Source organism: Orcinus orca, chromosome 15 (genome assembly GCF_937001465.1).
Source record: "Orcinus orca chromosome 15, mOrcOrc1.1, whole genome shotgun sequence".
NCBI classification, from domain to species: domain Eukaryota; kingdom Metazoa; phylum Chordata; class Mammalia; order Artiodactyla; family Delphinidae; genus Orcinus; species Orcinus orca.
The window spans coordinates 71,777,478-71,794,868 of record NC_064573.1 but is presented as its reverse complement, the minus strand read 5'-3'; the positions used below and the strand labels follow the sequence as shown (position 1 = coordinate 71,794,868).

At 46.7% G+C, this 17,391-nt stretch overlaps 2 protein-coding genes across 7 annotated transcripts in view; one reads left to right on the top strand and one right to left on the bottom strand.

Moving 5' to 3' along the window:
- Positions 1–2,103: 2,103 nt before the first annotated feature.
- ALKBH2 (alkB homolog 2, alpha-ketoglutarate dependent dioxygenase) lies at positions 2,104–7,151 on the top strand. 3 transcript variants are annotated; one of them, XM_033408573.2, is made up of 4 exons: positions 2,104–2,255; positions 2,832–3,267; positions 4,058–4,256; positions 5,797–7,151. In XM_033408573.2, the coding sequence occupies exons 2-4, from the start codon at positions 2,991–2,993 to the stop codon at positions 6,101–6,103; spliced, it is 783 nt and encodes a 260-aa protein (XP_033264464.1). In that variant the 5' UTR covers positions 2,104–2,255; positions 2,832–2,990; the 3' UTR covers positions 6,104–7,151. The 3 variants fall into 3 exon arrangements, with proteins under 3 accessions (XP_033264464.1, XP_004281537.2, XP_012392780.1); XM_004281489.4 differs by lacking the exon at positions 2,104–2,255 and adding an exon at positions 2,262–2,458; XM_012537326.3 differs by lacking the exons at positions 2,104–2,255; positions 4,058–4,256 and having other exon boundaries at positions 2,262–3,267.
- USP30 (ubiquitin specific peptidase 30) overlaps positions 7,073–17,391 on the bottom strand; it is a 27,350-nt gene continuing 17,031 nt past the window's right edge. For all 4 annotated transcript variants that reach the window (XM_033408569.2, XM_049698607.1, XM_033408570.2 and 1 more), the window contains 6 exons: positions 12,808–12,867; positions 12,213–12,299; positions 11,352–11,432; positions 11,037–11,256; positions 9,433–9,553; positions 7,073–8,735 (listed from right to left, as the gene is read on the bottom strand). In XM_033408569.2, the coding sequence (XP_033264460.1) occupies positions 8,471–8,735; positions 9,433–9,553; positions 11,037–11,256; positions 11,352–11,432; positions 12,213–12,299; positions 12,808–12,867 (834 nt within the window). In that variant the 3' untranslated portion in view covers positions 7,073–8,470. The remainder of the gene's footprint in view (positions 8,736–9,432; positions 9,554–11,036; positions 11,257–11,351; positions 11,433–12,212; positions 12,300–12,807; positions 12,868–17,391) is intronic.

Genomic DNA, 17,391 nt, shown 5'->3' with positions numbered 1-17,391 from the left:
ATTCAAAAAGGTATATGCACCCCAATGTTCATAGCAGCACTATTTACAATAGCCAAGACATGGAAGCAACCTAAACGTCCATTGACAGATAAATGGATAAAGAAGCTGTGGTATATACACACAATGGAATATTAGCCGTAACAAAGAACAAAATAATGCCATCTGCAGCAACATGGATGGACCTAGAGATTATCATACTAAGTGAAGTCAGAGAAAGACAAATATCATATCACTTATATGTGGAATCTAAAAACATGATAGAAATAAACGTATTTACAAAACAGAAATAGACTCACAGACATACAAAACAAATTTATGGTTACCAGAGGGGATGGGGCAGAGATAAATTAGGAGTTTGGGGTTAACATGTACACAGTACTATATATGAAATAGATAAACAACAAGGATCTACTGTATAGCACAGGGAACTATATTCAATGGAACCTATAATGGAAAATAATCTGAAAAAAGAATATATGTATATATGTATAACTGAATCACTTTGCGGTACACCTGAAACTAACACAACATTGTAAATTAACTATACTTCAACTTTTAAAAATGGTTTTTAAAAAAATCCCTGCTTCTTACCAGTTGGCAAGGCTGCTTCACCCTCTCACGGAAGCCCAGCTGCTGTGACGTGATGAGTCTGGTTCTCAGCACAGTCACCAGGCATACCCAGCTGTCCCTTGTGTGGTCTTACACCTTGCACGCACTGTCCCCCTGCCTGGAAAACCTCAGGTGTCAGCTCGAGACCTTGCCTCTGAAGGGCCTTCTCCTCCTGCCCCACTTTCTAGCAGGTCACTCTATTTACAGCTTCTGTACTATCTAAGATGATCTTATTGGGACTTCCCTGGAGGTCCAGTGATTAAGGCTCTGTGCTTCCACTGCAGGACACATGGGTTTGATCCCTGGTCAGGGAACTAAGATCCCGCATGCCTTGTGGTGTGGCCAAAATAAAATAAAATAATCTTATTTATTCTCTCCTTGTTTATTTCTGTCTCCATCTCCAGCATGTAACCTGGGTGAGGGCAGGGACTTGATTCTTGTTACTGTTGTGTTCCAGCGCCTAGGACAAGGAGCTTGATGTGTAAGAAGAAGAGATGTTCATAATTTAAAATTATTTTTAAAATAAGAAAATAAAAGCCACTGTGAAAAAGTTTGGCAGCTTTGTATAAAGTGACACATACCCTTACCATGTGCCCCTGCGATCCCACTCCTACGTATTTACCCAAGGGAAATTGGACTCTATATTCACACGAGAGCTTGTACATGAATAGATATAGTGACCTTATTTGTATTTTCCCCAAACTGGAAACAACCCAAATGCCCCTCAAGTGGCAAGTGGGTGGACAAATTGTAGGGCATGAGTACAAGGGCAGCTTACTCAGCAATGAAAAGGAATAAACTGATACGAACAACATGGATACATCTTAAAAGCGTTAGGCTAAGTGAAAGAAGCCAGACACAAAGCCTATATATTGTATCATTTCCTTTACAAGAAATTCTGGAAAAGGTAAAACTCTAGGGACAGAAAACACATCAGTGGTTGCCAGGGGCTGGGTAAGGGGGCGAGTTGATAACTAGGAGACTTGGGGGAATTTTATGGGATGATAGAATTCTAGATCTTGATTGTGGTGTGGTCACACAACTGTTTACCTTTGTCAAAATCTGCAGAGCTGGACGCTAAGAAGATTCAAAACAAAGCCCCCAACCTCTTTTCATTCCATTGGCCAAGAGAGAGAGTAAATAAAAATTGGTGATAATAAAAGCTGACATTTGTTTGAAGCACAGAAGCCCTTCTCACACATCCTCTCATTTACTCCTCATGGTGTTCTCATGGCATAGGTTTTGTAGTCCCCACTGTTTAGAGAAGGCAGTTCAAGCCCAGAAGGGTTAAGTGACCTGTAGGAGCCGCACAGCTACAGTTGAGGAGACAGAACTGGAAGTTACGGGGTCTGATTGCAGAATTCGTGCTCCTATCTGCGACAATATGCTGGTTGGCCCAACTCCCTGTCAGGAAACGAAATTAATCCCCAGGGAGAGATGATACCGAACAACAGCTGCCAAACCACCGGGGACCCTGCACGGCTGCGGAACAAATAACGTTACCCAGAAATACGGCGGTGCTTGCAACGCGCCCGGAGGGCCAACAGGTGGCGCCCGGAGGCCGCCCACCGCTTTGTTTTGCAGATTTGCCTGGATTTTCTCCAGTTCGCGGCTGAAATCTACCCGGAAGCAGTTCTGTAGAGGGGGTAAGTGTTTCCTCTTTCCCGCAGGACCTTTCTACAGTGTCTGGGAGAAGCGGAGCTTCGCGGGAGCTGAGATTTTAAAGAGACCCCTAGGCACCACCCCCCCCCCGCACGTGTTACAATTCTTATTTTCTATCAGAATTCGGCGTGCCTGGTGTATGACCACGTTTAACCGTTGTTACATTTAGATTCAGAATCTTGTCCGTGTAAGGATCGCAATACGTACCTGTTTTAATACTTGCGTGGGAGGCCGGCCAGTTATCTACCCCCCACCCCCCAGCCTGTGCTTTGCAGGGTGGAAGGGAGAGAGAGACATGCTTTTCTGGGTGACTTTGAGCAAACCTCTCCCCCTCTCAGTGTGTCAGTTTCCCCATATGTAAAGCGAGGGTTTGGGTTGCAGTTTCCAAGTTTGCCATTGGCGTGCGAATTCCGGGGGGTGGGTGTTTCTTTAAAAATTCGGATATTTGCGGGTGAAGGGCAGGCACACGTGGGTGTTGCAAGCTAGGCGGCTGATTCTAATACCTACCCAGGTGTGGGAGGGATCCTTCCAGCTTTAACCTCCTCTTACTTCCTTTATAGGACATGGTGTTAAACTTTAAAATGGAAACTTAAAAACTGGAGGAATGCCACTGTGAGACCACTTTGCAGAGTGGATTTTGGCATTTGGGACAGAGCCTGGGCAATCTCTCTCTCTTGGCCTGGCCACTGGCTACCAGGTGTTTGCTTTGTGGAGACAAGATGGACAGATTCCTGGTGAAGGGGGCTGTCAGGGGCCTTATGGGAAAGAGGGGGCAAGAGCAGACCGGAGGAGGCCCAGCAGGGTTGGCAGAAGAGGAGGGGACCAGCAGGAAAAAGCCCAGGAGAGCAGCCCCGGGGAATGGAGTCCACTCGGCAGGCCTCAGCTGGAGGCACATTGCAGCCGAGGGCCTGGACTGCGATTACACAGTCCTGTTTGGCAAAGCCGAAGCAGATGAGATTTTCCAAGAGTTGGAGAAAGAAGTGGAATATTTTACAGGTAAGCAGGGGACGGTGGGGTGTGTGTGGAAGGCTTGTTGGATAAAACTAGTGGTCCGTGTTTAGGGAAATCTGAACCCAGGAGCCATTAATTACAGATGAGTTTGTTAATTGACTGAACACATATTCCGGGCACCTCTGGGCCAAGCAACTTGCTGGGTGCTTGCGATACAGACTTAACAACAGGGATCTCCTGTCCGCTGAGAGCGGAGAGATGGTAAATTACCAGGTAATTCCTATGCACGAGGTTCTCAGCATCACCTGGAGGACTTTGTTGCTTGTGAGAACACCATGGCTTGCCCTGCCCCTGCAGTCTAGTGTCCGGAGTTTCCGGGTGCTACTGATCCGGGGACCACACACTGAGAACCGCTGCAATGTGGCAGAGCACAGGGACGGGGAGATGTAGAAATGCCCACGGGAGACCCAGCCTCCATCCTGAGCTGAATTAGCACCATCTTCCATCGATGCCCTTTGTCCCCACAGTTGGCAAAATCACCGTGCTAGCGTGTAACCTGACTTCATTTTGCTCCAATTTCAGCCTCTGTATTACGGTTCTAGTGAGCAATTAAGCTAGGGTGTTTTTATAAAAAACTTGGACTAGGGCTGTGTTTCTCCAAGTGTCGGACAAGAATCACTGTCCTTACATGAACGTTTTGGACGAGCCACAATGATTTTTGAGGAGGGGGTCCCTGGTCGGGGTATTAGATGTTATTCCTGTTTTACTTCCTTTTCTGAATACTCAGGGAGTGAGTGTGGATTGTCTGAGGCGCTGCCATGTTTCCCCTGCACAGGTGTGCTGGCCAGGATCCAGGTGTTTGGGAAGTGGCACAATGTCCCAAGGAAGCAGGCGACATACGGTGACACTGGGCTGACCTACACCTTTTCGGGCCTTACTCTGTCTCCAAAGCCCTGGGTCCCTGTCCTAGAGCGCATCCGGGATCGCGTTTCTGTAGTGACTGGACAGAACTTCAACTTCGTGCTTGTCAACAGGTGACCCCCTAACTGTTTGTACCTTTTACTTTTTAGGACAGTGGACTGAATTTTATAAACCTGTCTCTTCCAAAAAGAAGAGTTTAGGATTCCACCATACTTTACTCATTTGTACAACAAATAACCCTTCCGTGTAGTTAGGGGAGTAGTAGTGGAACATAAGCAATTAGTCTTCATGGAGCTCTCACCATGGCGGGAGTGAGAGGCCGCAAACTGATGAACAGGTGAACAAGATAACTTCAGACGTTGATAAGTGTCTCGTAGAAAATTGAACAGGCTGATCTGAGAACGGCTGGGAGGAAGGAGTCTGGGTTTCTCAACAGCAACACTCCTGATGCTTTGGGCCAGATAATCCTCCTTCTGGGGCTGACCTGTGCACTGCAGGATGTTGGGCAGCCTCCCTAGCCTCCACCCACCAGATGCCAGGACCACCCTGTGAATGAAGAACGTTGCCTGCCATATCATCCAACAGAGGATGCGGGGCCATCAAGCCACTGTAGCCCTGAGGGAACTCAGGATGGAGACATACCCCTTGCCAAGCCCTCAGCCCCGCAGCCACTGCCAGGGTGCCCCCTGAGGGGACTCAGGATGGGAGAGGACAGGATACTGGCCCCAGAGAGCTGAGGTGCATCTCAAAGGAATGACTTCAGTGAGCCCAGACTGTCCCATACACAGAAGGGCACTAAATTCATTAGCTCGAGATGTCTGGTTTTCTTTTCATTATCAGTAACCTTTTGATGTTCTAATGACCGTGTTTTGTCGGCTCCCCCCTTACCTCTTCGGAGCAGTCCCCCAGAGCTGGCTGAGAGGCTGCCTCCTTTTAGACTGTGCATTTTTTTCGGGGGTCCCTTTGGTCAGAGCAACCAGAATGTCTCCAGACATCGCCTAGTGCCCCCCTGGGGGGCAGAGTCACCCTGGTTGAGAACTCTGGGTTTAAGGGAAGATGGTTAGAGGAGGGTTCACGGAGGGGTGACGTCCGAGCTGATAGCTAAACCAAGAGAGAGTGGGAGCCACACAGGCACCTGGAGGGAGAGCAGAGGGAGCTTGGAGTGTCTTGAGTGGAAATCCCGCTGGTGGTGCTGGAAAGCAGTGATGAGCTCAGAGACCGGCGGGGGCCAGACTGTGCGAGGAATACGGGTTTAAGTGTAGGGAGAAACCGTCTTACGCGATGAAGGTTTACACATACGAACCCTGCAGGAGAACTCTAAGACTCGTGTTTGGCCTCTGTTGGTGTGCTTTGTTTGTTTGATGGCTTGTGGGATCTTAGTTTCCTGACCAGGGATCAAACCTGGGCCCCCTGCAGTGGAAGCGCAGAGTCCTAACCATTGGACCGCCAGGGAATTCCTTATTGCTTTTAAAGCGTGTGATCAAAGAGGGCTGATAACAAAGTGAAAGGCTTGCCTCATCTGTGGACCAGATGCAGCCCTCCAGCCCCTGCAGAAACCTGTGCTCGTGGCACTGTTTCCCTGCAGGCAAACGAGGTGTGGGCGTGTTTCCACAGAGGGCTGTTCTGTGAACTCTGCTTGTTTTCTCACCGCAGGTACAAAGATGGCCGTGACCACATTGGTGAGCACAGAGATGACGAGAGAGAGCTGGCTCCCGGGAGCCCCATCGCCTCTGTCTCCTTTGGGGCTTGCAGAGACTTCTTCTTCCGGCATAAGGATTCCCGGGGGAAGCACCCCTCCCGGAGGCTGGGGGTGGTCAGGCTCCAGCTGGCCCACGGAAGCTTACTTATGATGAACCACCCAACCAACACTCACTGGTACCACAGTCTCCCCGTCCGAAAGAATGTTCTGGCTCCCCGGGTCAACCTGACATTTCGGAAAATCCTGCCTATTACAAAGTAAAAACGTTTTTAACAGCTAGTACTTCTGTTAGTTCCTTCCTTCTCTACTCCAAGAGGGAGCTGGCATTTCCTTTACCAACAGGGAACATGGAAAAGGTTGAACCCAAGCGCAGGGCTTCTCACATACAATGCTGAACTCAGAAAGAGGATGTTTGTATCGAGTCGGTGAATTATGAAAGAAGACCAGTTGATTTTTTTCCTAACAAAATGATTCTTTTATTGCTATAATACACAGCAGATACAAAAGGTACCTTTAGCAAAAACATAAATCAGCAGTTATTATGGCATAAACTACGAGTTTAACTTCAGTTTTTGCAAAAAGAAGCGACTTTGTAAATAACAAAGCTAGAAGTAAGAGTGTTTGTTTGGCTGCTACTTAACGCCTAATGATTTACAAAAAGAGAAAGTCACCTTTAAGTCAGGGGAAGAGACTTTGCACGGAGATCATTCACATTTACAACTGTGGCTCAGTCCCTCCGACCAAAGATCTGCTTACAACTGAACGCTAAAAGGATGAGCCCCGTTCATCTCTCTTTAATGGCAGATTGCAAAGCGTAAGCAGCGGCAGAGCAGCAGTTGCTCCAAGCTACAACTTTGCCAGGCAGGTTAAGGTCACGTGATAGAGCATTTGTTTCCCCCAGACCGCGGGTACCACGGGGACGTGCCTTTCACCGTCAAAGCCGGGGTCTGTAAGAAGTCGGGAAGGGACGTCTGCCGTGAACAGACCAGAAGCTTTGTGCGGCTCCTTTCTCCCTGAGGTGTGTGGCCTGGAGAACTTCACAGCCCGTTCTGTCAAGAGCGAGAGTTCCGAGTCCTCAGGATGCACGCTGGGCCTGGGGGAATGGGGATCACCTGGGCCTCTAGCGCTTTCAGCTGACACCAAGGCCTTGTCTGCAAGTGTCTGCCAGCTGGTCCCCACCAGGGCAAGCACAGTCCTCAGCCTGACCTCAGGTGACCTCTTGGACGCGTCTGATTCCAAATCTTATCTCTGAAGAGTCAGTCTGCATTTGTTTTTTGTTTTAAATAAAAGAGCCTATCTAAAACATAGATACCCCTGTGTCATCAAAATTCCTTCGGCCCTGGGCTGCCTTCATTAGACTTACCTGAAGAGAGGGGAGGATGCCCAAGAGAGGTCTTTTGTATGAGGCTACTGGAAACGAATACATTTAGAATATGGACCTAGAACAGAATGACAGTACTAGATATCAGCCATAATTTTATGTTCAAAAAGTTCTTTTAAACTTCTTTTTTGTGGGAAGGGCTGGACTCGGATGGTCATGGAATCTAACTCATCACTTTACAGATGAGGAAACTGAGGTCCAGAGAGGCAGCAGCCCCAAGGTCAGTGCCCTTCTTTCAGAATCCAGCTCTCAAATGGAGGCCAGGATTGTCTTTCTGACACAGCCCCCGGCTCCACCTGTAAACCTCAGGAGCTCTTCATGGGCAATAAATAAATAGATGAGAATAGCTGTCCACCGTGGGGTCCTCGTGTGAGAAAGGGTTTTCTACAGAGCGGAGGAGTCCTAGGTGTGGCACACAGGCCACCGAGTTCTGGCTGTTCACACAGTTATATAATATGCAATCATCACACTTCGGAGTCCGGGATACAAAAGATAACAGCAAAGAGAAAGCTGGTCACTGGTAACTGACAAAGTAGAGAAAGAATTTCCCCGAGGGGTGGATTTGGCACGTGAGCTTTTACTACATATAAAGAATCGAAAGGTTAGAAAAAGACATATAAAAAGGGAAGGCGGGTGTGCATCAGGCGTCTGTTAACTGTTCTGTTGCTCTCTATTCGGTAACTTTGGAAGGTACAGAGCTTTTCAAAAATTGTTGATATGATTCCCAGATGAGGTGTGTTTTCCAGAAGGGACATGCTACGAAAGCAATTGAGAGTGAAAGGCACTTTTTCTTCGAAGTTGTTGCCTTTAGTAATTTCACTAATTCAACCATTTTTATGGGACTGCTTATTAAAAATAAAAGATCTATGCTGAAACGCTGGAGGATCAGACAAAGTTAACTCCCCTCTGAGAACACCTAATGTAGCAATCTAAAAAAGGTGGCTTCTGGAGTCTGGTTTCTTTTAATTACCTGGATCAGGTGAGTGACAAGACACGCTCTAGACGCAATGACTGTTTTCCTAGCCCGGCACCGCTGCCCGGTACGCACGGGCAGAGCTGTGCGGGGAGCCTGACCTCGTTTGAATCGGGGCCACCAGCTCCTGTGTGGCGCCTGCTCTTAGAACACGCCAGAAGGCTGCAGGACTCTAGTGGGGCTGCTTGCACGTACACACCATAGCACACACGCACACGCACACGCACACAGCTTGGACGGAGCCATCAGCTCTAGCTTCGGGGCCAGGGCAGAGTCATTCTTCAGACTTGCACTCCTGACTCTGGTGCTGCATCTTGGAAAGAACACGCTCGTAAAACAGCAGGTAGGCGCTGGAGGACAGCACCTCCTGCAGGCTGGCCTTGCGGACGGTGTCGTCAGAAATCCACAGCCACTGGTTGCTGGTGGAGAGAGGGTTCTTGGCCGAAGGCGGGGACCGTCGGTAGGTCACGAAGTGTCCCGAGTGCATGTCTCCGTGGTGGACAACAACTGCCACCAGCTGGAAGAGGTACGTGGAGGAGCTGAACGGTAGGAACAAATGCCAGTGGTTTACAAATACAACAAGGAAGGTTTAGAGGCAAAGCAAAGAGGAGGGCTTCCCTGGTGGCGCAGTGGATGAGCGTCCGCCTGCCGATGCAGGGGACACGGGTTCGTGCCCCGGTCCGGGAAGATCCCACATGCCGCGGAGCGGCTGGGCCCGTGAGCCATGGGCGCTGAGCCTGCGCATCCGGAGCCTGTGCTCCGCAACGGGAGAGGCCACAACAGTGAGAGGCCCGCGTACCGCAAAAAAAAAAAAAGCAAAGAGTAAAAAATACTAGATGTTCAACAATAGGGGACTGACACAATGGTACAGCTATACAACTGAATACTATGCAAGCACTGAAATAGAGACCTGTATTTACTGGCCTGGTAAACTGTCCATTCTGTGAGTGTATGTATGTTGTGTAGTATATGCGTGCACACACACACGCACACACACACACACACACACACACACACAGCTTTACAGAGTGGAAGACAAAGATTTAATTGGTGATCTATCTTTAGGTGGTGTCCCCAAAATTTTTAAAATTTCTTTCTTTATATTCTATGTACATACTTTCATACATATGTACATGTATACACACATACACATAACATTTACATTTTATGGACTTTGTAACTCTTATTTTTAAAGCCATCAGTGAATGAGGCATATGCGTCTAAAAAGTGGCTCACCTGTAGTCAGGAACAGCTGGGAGGGGGAAGGGCATCGGGGTTGGCAGCGTGGGCAAGAAAGATGGGGAGCAGGCGCCGTTCATGCAAATCTGTGTTTTGGGGCCCCCCGGGTGACTCCGAACTGCAAGAGAAAAAGGCCGAAGGCAATGAAAGTGAGCAGCAGCTTTGGGTAAACAAGACATGGTTTGGATTAGCTTGAAATTTAACTCCCCAGTAAGGCTACAGAGGAAAAACAGATACTTGATTTTGTCCTATGCTGATTCATAAAACTTCCTTTTTGCCTCTGCCTGTTTTAATCCCCAAATAGGAAAAATGTACCCAGCTCCTAGCCTCCTGCTCACTTTGACAACTCTGTGAGTCTTTGAGATTCCCAGCCCTGTTTGCTAAAGACCTGCACCCCTGCCAGGGAGAAGAGGAAGCCAGGGCAAGGAGGTCCTGGATTTAAAACTGGGCCCTCTTCCCACCCCAGCTGCTCCCAATGTTAAACTATTGACCTTCTGAGAAAGGACAAAGCTCGGTCTCCCTGTGAATGATGTCCTGCCAGGCCACACAAATGGATGTAGGAAAGAATAATGGTAGTAAGGGGTGTTAGGTGGGGAAAGTCTGGGGTGCAGGGAAGACAGTCCTGGCACACGGGTGGCGAGTTCAGGCTTGGAGCCTTGAAAGTCAGTGAGTTTTCCTCATTTACAAAGAACTGAACATATTACATACAACACCTTTACAAAACTGTCCCAACGGGGCTTCCCTGGTTGCTCAGTGGTTAAGAATCTGCCTGCCAATGCAGCGGACACGGGTTCGAGCCCTGGTCTGGGAAGATCCCACATGCCGCAGAGCAACTAGGCCCGTGAGCCACAACTACCGAGCCTGCGCGTCTGGAGCCTGTGCTCCACAACAACAGAGGCCGCAACAGTGAGAGGCCCGCACACCGCAATGAAGAGTGGCCCCCGCTCGCCACAACTAGAGAAAGCCCTCGCACAGAAACGAAGACCCAACACAGCCAAAAACAAATAAATTTTAAAAAAAAACAAAAAAAACTGTCCCGACACTTCATTCCAGTACCAGATCCCCCATCTGCTGTTTGCCCCTGGACCAATCAGCCTCTGGGAGCCTCGGTTTTCTCTTCAGTGAGACAGAGTGATAATAGCTACCTGGCTTCACTGGGACCCGATCAATAATTAGCTTCAAGGGAGGATGGTAATGGGATCAGACAAAAAGCAATTCAGCAAAGAAGTATCAACCCAAATAAGATGTTCAGGGATCTTCAGCCAGGACATTCCTCCCCACAGTTCCTGTCTAAACGAGGTGACTGTACTGGGGAGAAGAAAAGAGAAGAAATTCACTGGAATGAGTTGAGCCAATTATTGTTTAGTCAGAAGACCAGAAAGCAACATTTTGCTTTCCTGCCTACAGTTTTTCATTTGTCAAAGAGTTTTTAAAAACTAGACATCTCGTGACTGTGCCAGTTAAACCTCTTTTACAAAACCTTTCCTCTCCCACCCCCAATCCTGCTATTCTCAAGAATTTAAGCAGCCGTCGGGTGAGCCTGCCCCTTGTGGCACAAGGAACCCGCCAATTCCAGCTGCGTTGGCCCCTCGGGTAGGCACCTGGCTTGGGGGCTGCCGGCCCGTCCTGCAGCTCCAGCGCAGGCCCTGCCTTCTCGTGCAGCTCGGGGCTGCGGTGAACGGGTTTGTGTCCGAGGAGGTGATACTTGTAGATGTCCATCATCAGGAACTCGTTGAACTGCACGTGCTCGTGCCGCTTCAGGGGTGTGCCGTGGCTGGACCAGCTCAGCCGCTGGAGGTGGATGCACAGACACTGGGGGAGCTGCGGGTGGGAGAGACGGAAAGAGCCGCGGGTCGGGAGCGGGACCCGGGGGGCCCTCGGAGACAGAGCCGGCCAGGCATGCGGCATGGGCTCACCTTCCCTAGTTTCAACTGTTTGACAAACGTGGTCCTCTGGTGTTCCACCTTCTCCCCATTCAGCGTCCCTTTCGCTTCAATCTGAAATAAAGGAAACATCTCTCTGCAGCAATTCTTTTTTTTTTTTTTTTTTTGGCAGCGTTGCGCAGCTTGCAGGATCTTAGTTCCCCGACCAGGGATCGAACCCACGCCCTCGGCAATGAAAGCACGGAGTCCTAACCACTGGACCGCTAGGGAAGTCCCTCTGCAGAAATTCTTGAAACAGGACCCCTAGGGAGAGCTGCGGGTCAGGCTGGCGTTACAAGTGCATTCACTGGGCACTTGACGTCCACCTGCTGAAGGAACTCAGCTGCCCAGTTATCTGTGAGTTGTCTTCACTCTTTTAGTCATTAACTAATGGTGACCGTGGAGGCAAAAGAAGTAAAGAGGCTGCACTGAAACTGACACTAGCATGTCATCTGTTTCGTTCTGTGTCTTCAAAATTTCTGGCCCCCACAGTTCCTCTTAATTCAGAGGGTGATGTTTAATTGCTCGGGGGAGTCGGGCAGGTCGCTCAGCTGAGGCAGATGTGAAACAGGCGGGTGCGGAGGGAACTGCAGTGAATTGGAGCGGGCCTGTCCCACCTCTAAGCATGGCATTCAAATTTTTTTCTTTAAACATTTTGTGAATGAAACCAAACTCATCTGGGAAAAAGATTTGGTCCGTGGGCTGCCAATTTCCTCAGCAACTTAGATGGACGTGGCTGTGGCTGCAGAGAGCCTCTGGGGGTAGTCGGCAGAGCTCAGGGCCGACGGTGTGGGAAGCGCTGTATCAGGACACGTGGGCCGGCTCAGGAAATGGCACTTGGGGTTAAAGCCATACCTTCGTACAGTTGTCACATACGACATCCCGCACGGATTCCGACGAGATGAAGTGGTGAAGGCAGTGGTCCAGGGTCAGTGGATGACCCTACAGCGCAAGAAGGACATTCATGATTACAATTCAAGGAGAGCTAGACTGAAACTGTTAACAGTGTGAAGCCCAGAGCTTTATTCCGCTTAGGCAGGCAGTGAGGCTTCACAGACACAACTGGGTGTTTCCTGAACAAATGGGGAGCCCAGAGCATCTTGGATTTGCTCTTATGGATGGATTCAAGGGTATGAGGACATAACACTGCAGAAAATTATGGGCTTCCATGTTCTTGTAGATAGCTTTGAATTTGAGATTAATGTGTGTGTGTGTGTGTGTGTGTGTGTGTGTGTGTTCAAAAAAGCCAAAATTTCTGCAGCAAGAGAGAAAATGCCCACCTTCTTCCCCCAAGACAGGCCATGGTACCACAGATTAAAACTAAGATGGGTTCAACCAACCATATGTCTGAGTCACGTGTAGTAGCTGAGCTACACGAAATGTCTCAAAGCCCTTTCAGATTCAAATGTCTCCAAAACAGACCCCAAGTAAACCACAGATCAGTACATACCCATGTGGCAGCTGGAATACTTAGTGAAAGGCTATCGAAGGTATCAAATCGAACGGGACTCTGAAACACATATTGCAGCAAAAACCAGAAAGGACTTAGGTTCAATTCAAAGCTTTATAGATGGGAAGATATATGCCTATAAAACAGTTTAATATTTACATGCCCAACAGTAACACAGTCAAACATAATGTACTTACCTAGAAGCAAATTCTATTAAGAACAACCTTGTAAACATAAGAACTACAATAATACTAAAGGATATCTTGGAAAAACTATACGATAGCATACCTGTCCCAGCAATTTTGGGATTTTTATCCTAAGGAAATAACCATGGATAATATAACTACAAGGATGTGGTTATCACAGCATCATTTATGACGGCAAAATGTGAATGGGTGAAAATTCCAGGGGGTGATTAAATAAATTATATCATATCCATATATTATAGAATGGAATACTATATTAAAAATAGTGCATTAGAGGGGCTTCCCGGGGGCGCAGTGGTTGAGAGTCCACCTGCCGATGCAGGGGACACGGGTTCATGCCCCGGTCCGGGAAGATCCCACATGCCACGGAGCGGCTGGGCCCGTGAGCCATGGCCGCTGAGCCTGCGCGTCCGGAGCCTGTGCTCTGCAACGGGAGAGGCCACAGCAGTGAGAGGCACGTGTACCGCAAAAAAAAAAAAAAAAAAAAAATAGTGTAGTAGAACTACACATGATTATATGGAAAGATGTGCATGTTATATTATTAACTGCAAAAAAAGCCCCAAAACAACAAATGATAAAACAGGGTTAAGAGGTCCTGCTTTCGGACTTCCCAGGTGGTGCAGCGGTTAAGAATCTGCCTGCCAATGCAGGGGACACAGGTTCGAGCCCTGGTCCGGGAAGATCACACAGGCCGTGGAGTAACTAAGCCCATGTGCCACATCTACTAAGCCTGCGCCCTACAGCCCGTGCTCCACAACAAGAGAAGCCACCGCAATGAGAAGCGCGCGCACCGCAACGAAGAGTAGCCCCCGCTCACCACAACTAGAGGAAGCCCACGCGCAGCAACGAAGACCCAACATAGCCAAAAATAAATACATAAATAAATAAATTTATTTTAAAAAAAAAGAGTTCCTGCTTTCAATTATGGCACAGTAGTTTGGCTAGACTAACTCTCCTTGACGTAACAATTGTAAAATCTGGATCAAAACAAAACAAATTGAACAACTGGAGGGCTACCAAAAGCAGGCGGAAATGGAGAAGTCAATTCGTGGAGAAACGGGACCTCGGTGGGTGAGATTTGCTATGTGTGGCTTCTTTGCCTGAGGGTCCCCCCTAATCCATGCAGTTCAGTGTTGGGTGGGAAAAAGCAGCAGTCTTACAGAATTAAGGTATCAGGAGACAGAGTTCAGGGCTGGTACAGAGGCTGGAGGAAATCCCAGAAAGAGAGGAGCCAGGAGAGGATAGGCGCTACAATCTGTGTATAAGCCCTGCCTGATTCCATGGCTGATCCCTAAAGCGCACAGACACGGAAGAGACTCCAGGGACTCAGCAAGAAGCTGCGGCTGGAGGCTGAGAAAACTGAGCGGAGAGTCTGCCGCCCAGTGTTGGAGAGGGGGGTTGGAGTTTAAGCTCAGCCAAGGCAACTGCCTGCTAGGACAGAGTTCATTATTTCTCAGAGAGACATACCAGAATCCAGAGTCTCTACTACAGTGTCAATATTAAAAAAGTACTAGACATACAGTACAAAGAAAGAAGAAAGTGTGACCCGTGGTGTGTAGGGAAGAGGAGGTGAGGACCTGGATGGTGCAATTGGCACAAGGACCCTAAAGGAGTATATTATAAATATGCCCAAGGACATATAGGAAGAGAGAGTTATTCAGATCTAGCGGAGGACAAAGAGAGGATCTCAGCAGAGAAATGGAAATTATAGAGAACCGAAAGAGATAGATAATTAAAAGGAACAATAACTAAAATGAAAAATTCACTGGGCAAGCAAACAGAGATTGAAGATGGGAAAGACAGTCAGGAAATTTGAAGATAGGTCAATAGAAATTATCTAAATTGAAGGACACGGAGGAGAAAGACTGAAGAAAAAAGAACCAGCCAGGCCTCAGTGACCTGTGGGACAATATGAAATGGACTAACAAGTCGAGAGTGGGGCATAGATTTTTTTGAAAAAAACAGTGGCCAAAAAAATGTTCAAAGTTGGTGAAAATAATGTACATAAATGTAACCAAACCTAAACAACAGCAACACTGTCAACCCAAAATTCTATACACAGCCGAACCAGTCTTCAAAAAGAAGAAGGGCAAAACAAAACCATTTTTATATAAATGAAATCTACGTGAATTTGTCAACAGACCTGCAAGAAATGTTAAAGGAATATTTTTAGACTGAAGGGAAAAAAACATCAAATGGACCTGGATCTACAGAAGGCACTGAGGAATACTGAAAATGGTAAACGTGAAATTTTTTTCTTTTAATTTCTTTTAAACACATATAACTGTTTAGAGTAAAAATTTTTATGACAGTGTTGTGGGGTTTATAATGTATGTACATGTAAATAATATATACGACAAAGCACAAAAGATGGGGTAACAGAACTATACTTTCATAATGTTCCTACATTTTACACAAAGGAATATGATATTAACTCTAAATAAACTGTGATAAGTTAACACTGCATGATGTAATCACACACACACAAATGTAAAAAAAATGTAGCTAAAAAGCTAACAGAGCAATTACAATGGAATACTAAAAAGTATTCAATTAACCCAAAAGAAGGGAGGAATGGAGGAACAGAGAAACAAAAACTATATGAGACAAGTAGAAAACCAACGGTGAAACAGCAGACCTAAATCCACCCTATAAATACCTACGTTAAATGTAAATGGACTAAACACACCGAATAAAAGGCAGATAGGAAGCCGGATAAAAAGGCGAGACCCGATTATACGCTCTCTACAAAAGCCACACTTTAAATACAAAGACAAAAGATAGGTCAAAAATAAGAGCACAGAAAGAGACATACCATAGAAACACTAGTTAGATGGAAACTAAACAGACAAAATAGACTTCCAGACAAGGAGTCTTACTAGAGATAAGGAGGGACATTTTATCACGACAGTAAGAGTCAACTCATCATAATTAATTCATGTGTATGTGCCTAACAGCAAAGTCTCAAAAGAAATTCAGCAAAAATAGAACTAAAGAAATAAAAAGAAACAAATTCTAGCAAACACTTAAGGAAAAAGCAATACCAATATTACCCAAAGACCTTGAGGAAATAGAGGCAGGAATACTTCCAGCTTATTTTATGAGGCTAGCATAACCCTTATAATAAAACCCGAGAAAGACATTACAAGAAAATCATAAACATAAAACACGAATAGCCTTCAGAAAATGTTAGCAAACCAAATCTAGTAATATATAAAAAGAATGACATCACAATAAAATGAAATTTATCCCAGCAACACAAAGGTAGTTTAACATTAGAAAAATCAATCACTGTAATTCACCATATTAACAGAATAAAAGAAAAAAAAAGATCATCTCACTATATGTAGAAAAAGCAAGACAAAATCCAATTATTAGTCATGATAAAAACTCTCAGCAAACTAGGAATAGAAAAGAACTTTCTCAGTGTGATAAAAGGAGAATACAAAAACTCCAAGATAACATCATACTTAATTACGAAACACCAAATATTTGTTTCTTAAGATTTGAAACAAGGCAAAAGTGGAAACAACCCAATGTCCATCCGCTGATGAACGGATAAACAAAATGTGATCTATCCATACAATGGAATATTATTTGGTAATAAACAGGAATGAAGTACTGATACATGATACAACATGTGGAAGAACGCTGGAAACATGATGCTGAGTGAAAGAAGCTTGTCTCAAAGCACCATATGATTCCATTTATATGAAACGTCCAGGATAGACAAACTATATAGAGACAGAAAGTAGATTAGTGGTTTCCTAGGGCTGACAGTGTGGGGAGAAATGAGAAATGACTGCTAACGGGTACAGGGGTGGTTTTTTTGTGTGTGCGGGAGCAAGGGGTGGGTGATGAAAAATATTCTAAAACTGACTGAGGTGACAGTTGTACAATTCTCTATTTTTGCATCATGCTCAAAATTCTGCATAATAAAAATTTAAAATCTCAAAAGCAAAACACACACACACACACACACACACACACACACACCCCAAAAAACAGCCCTAGAATCTGTTGTGTTCACCATGGGTATAGACCCAACCTTAGGACTCAAAACGCTGCCAATCACAATGGGTCTGCTGCTCTTGGTACAGAAGATGCCATCTGAGAATCAACTGATATGTCAGCACTGACCAAGGAGGGGCAGTGGGTCCACCAAGCCTACAGACCCCAGAAAAATCACAGAAGCCAGACACCAATGTCAGTCCTCATGCTCTGGACCCTTCATGAATCTTTTTTTTTTTTGCGGTACGCGGGCCTCTCACTGTTGTGGCCTCTCCCTTGCAGAGCACAGGCTCCGGATGCGCGGGCTCAGCGGCCATGGCTCATGGGCCCAGCCGCTCCACAGCATGTGGGATCTTCCCGGACCGGG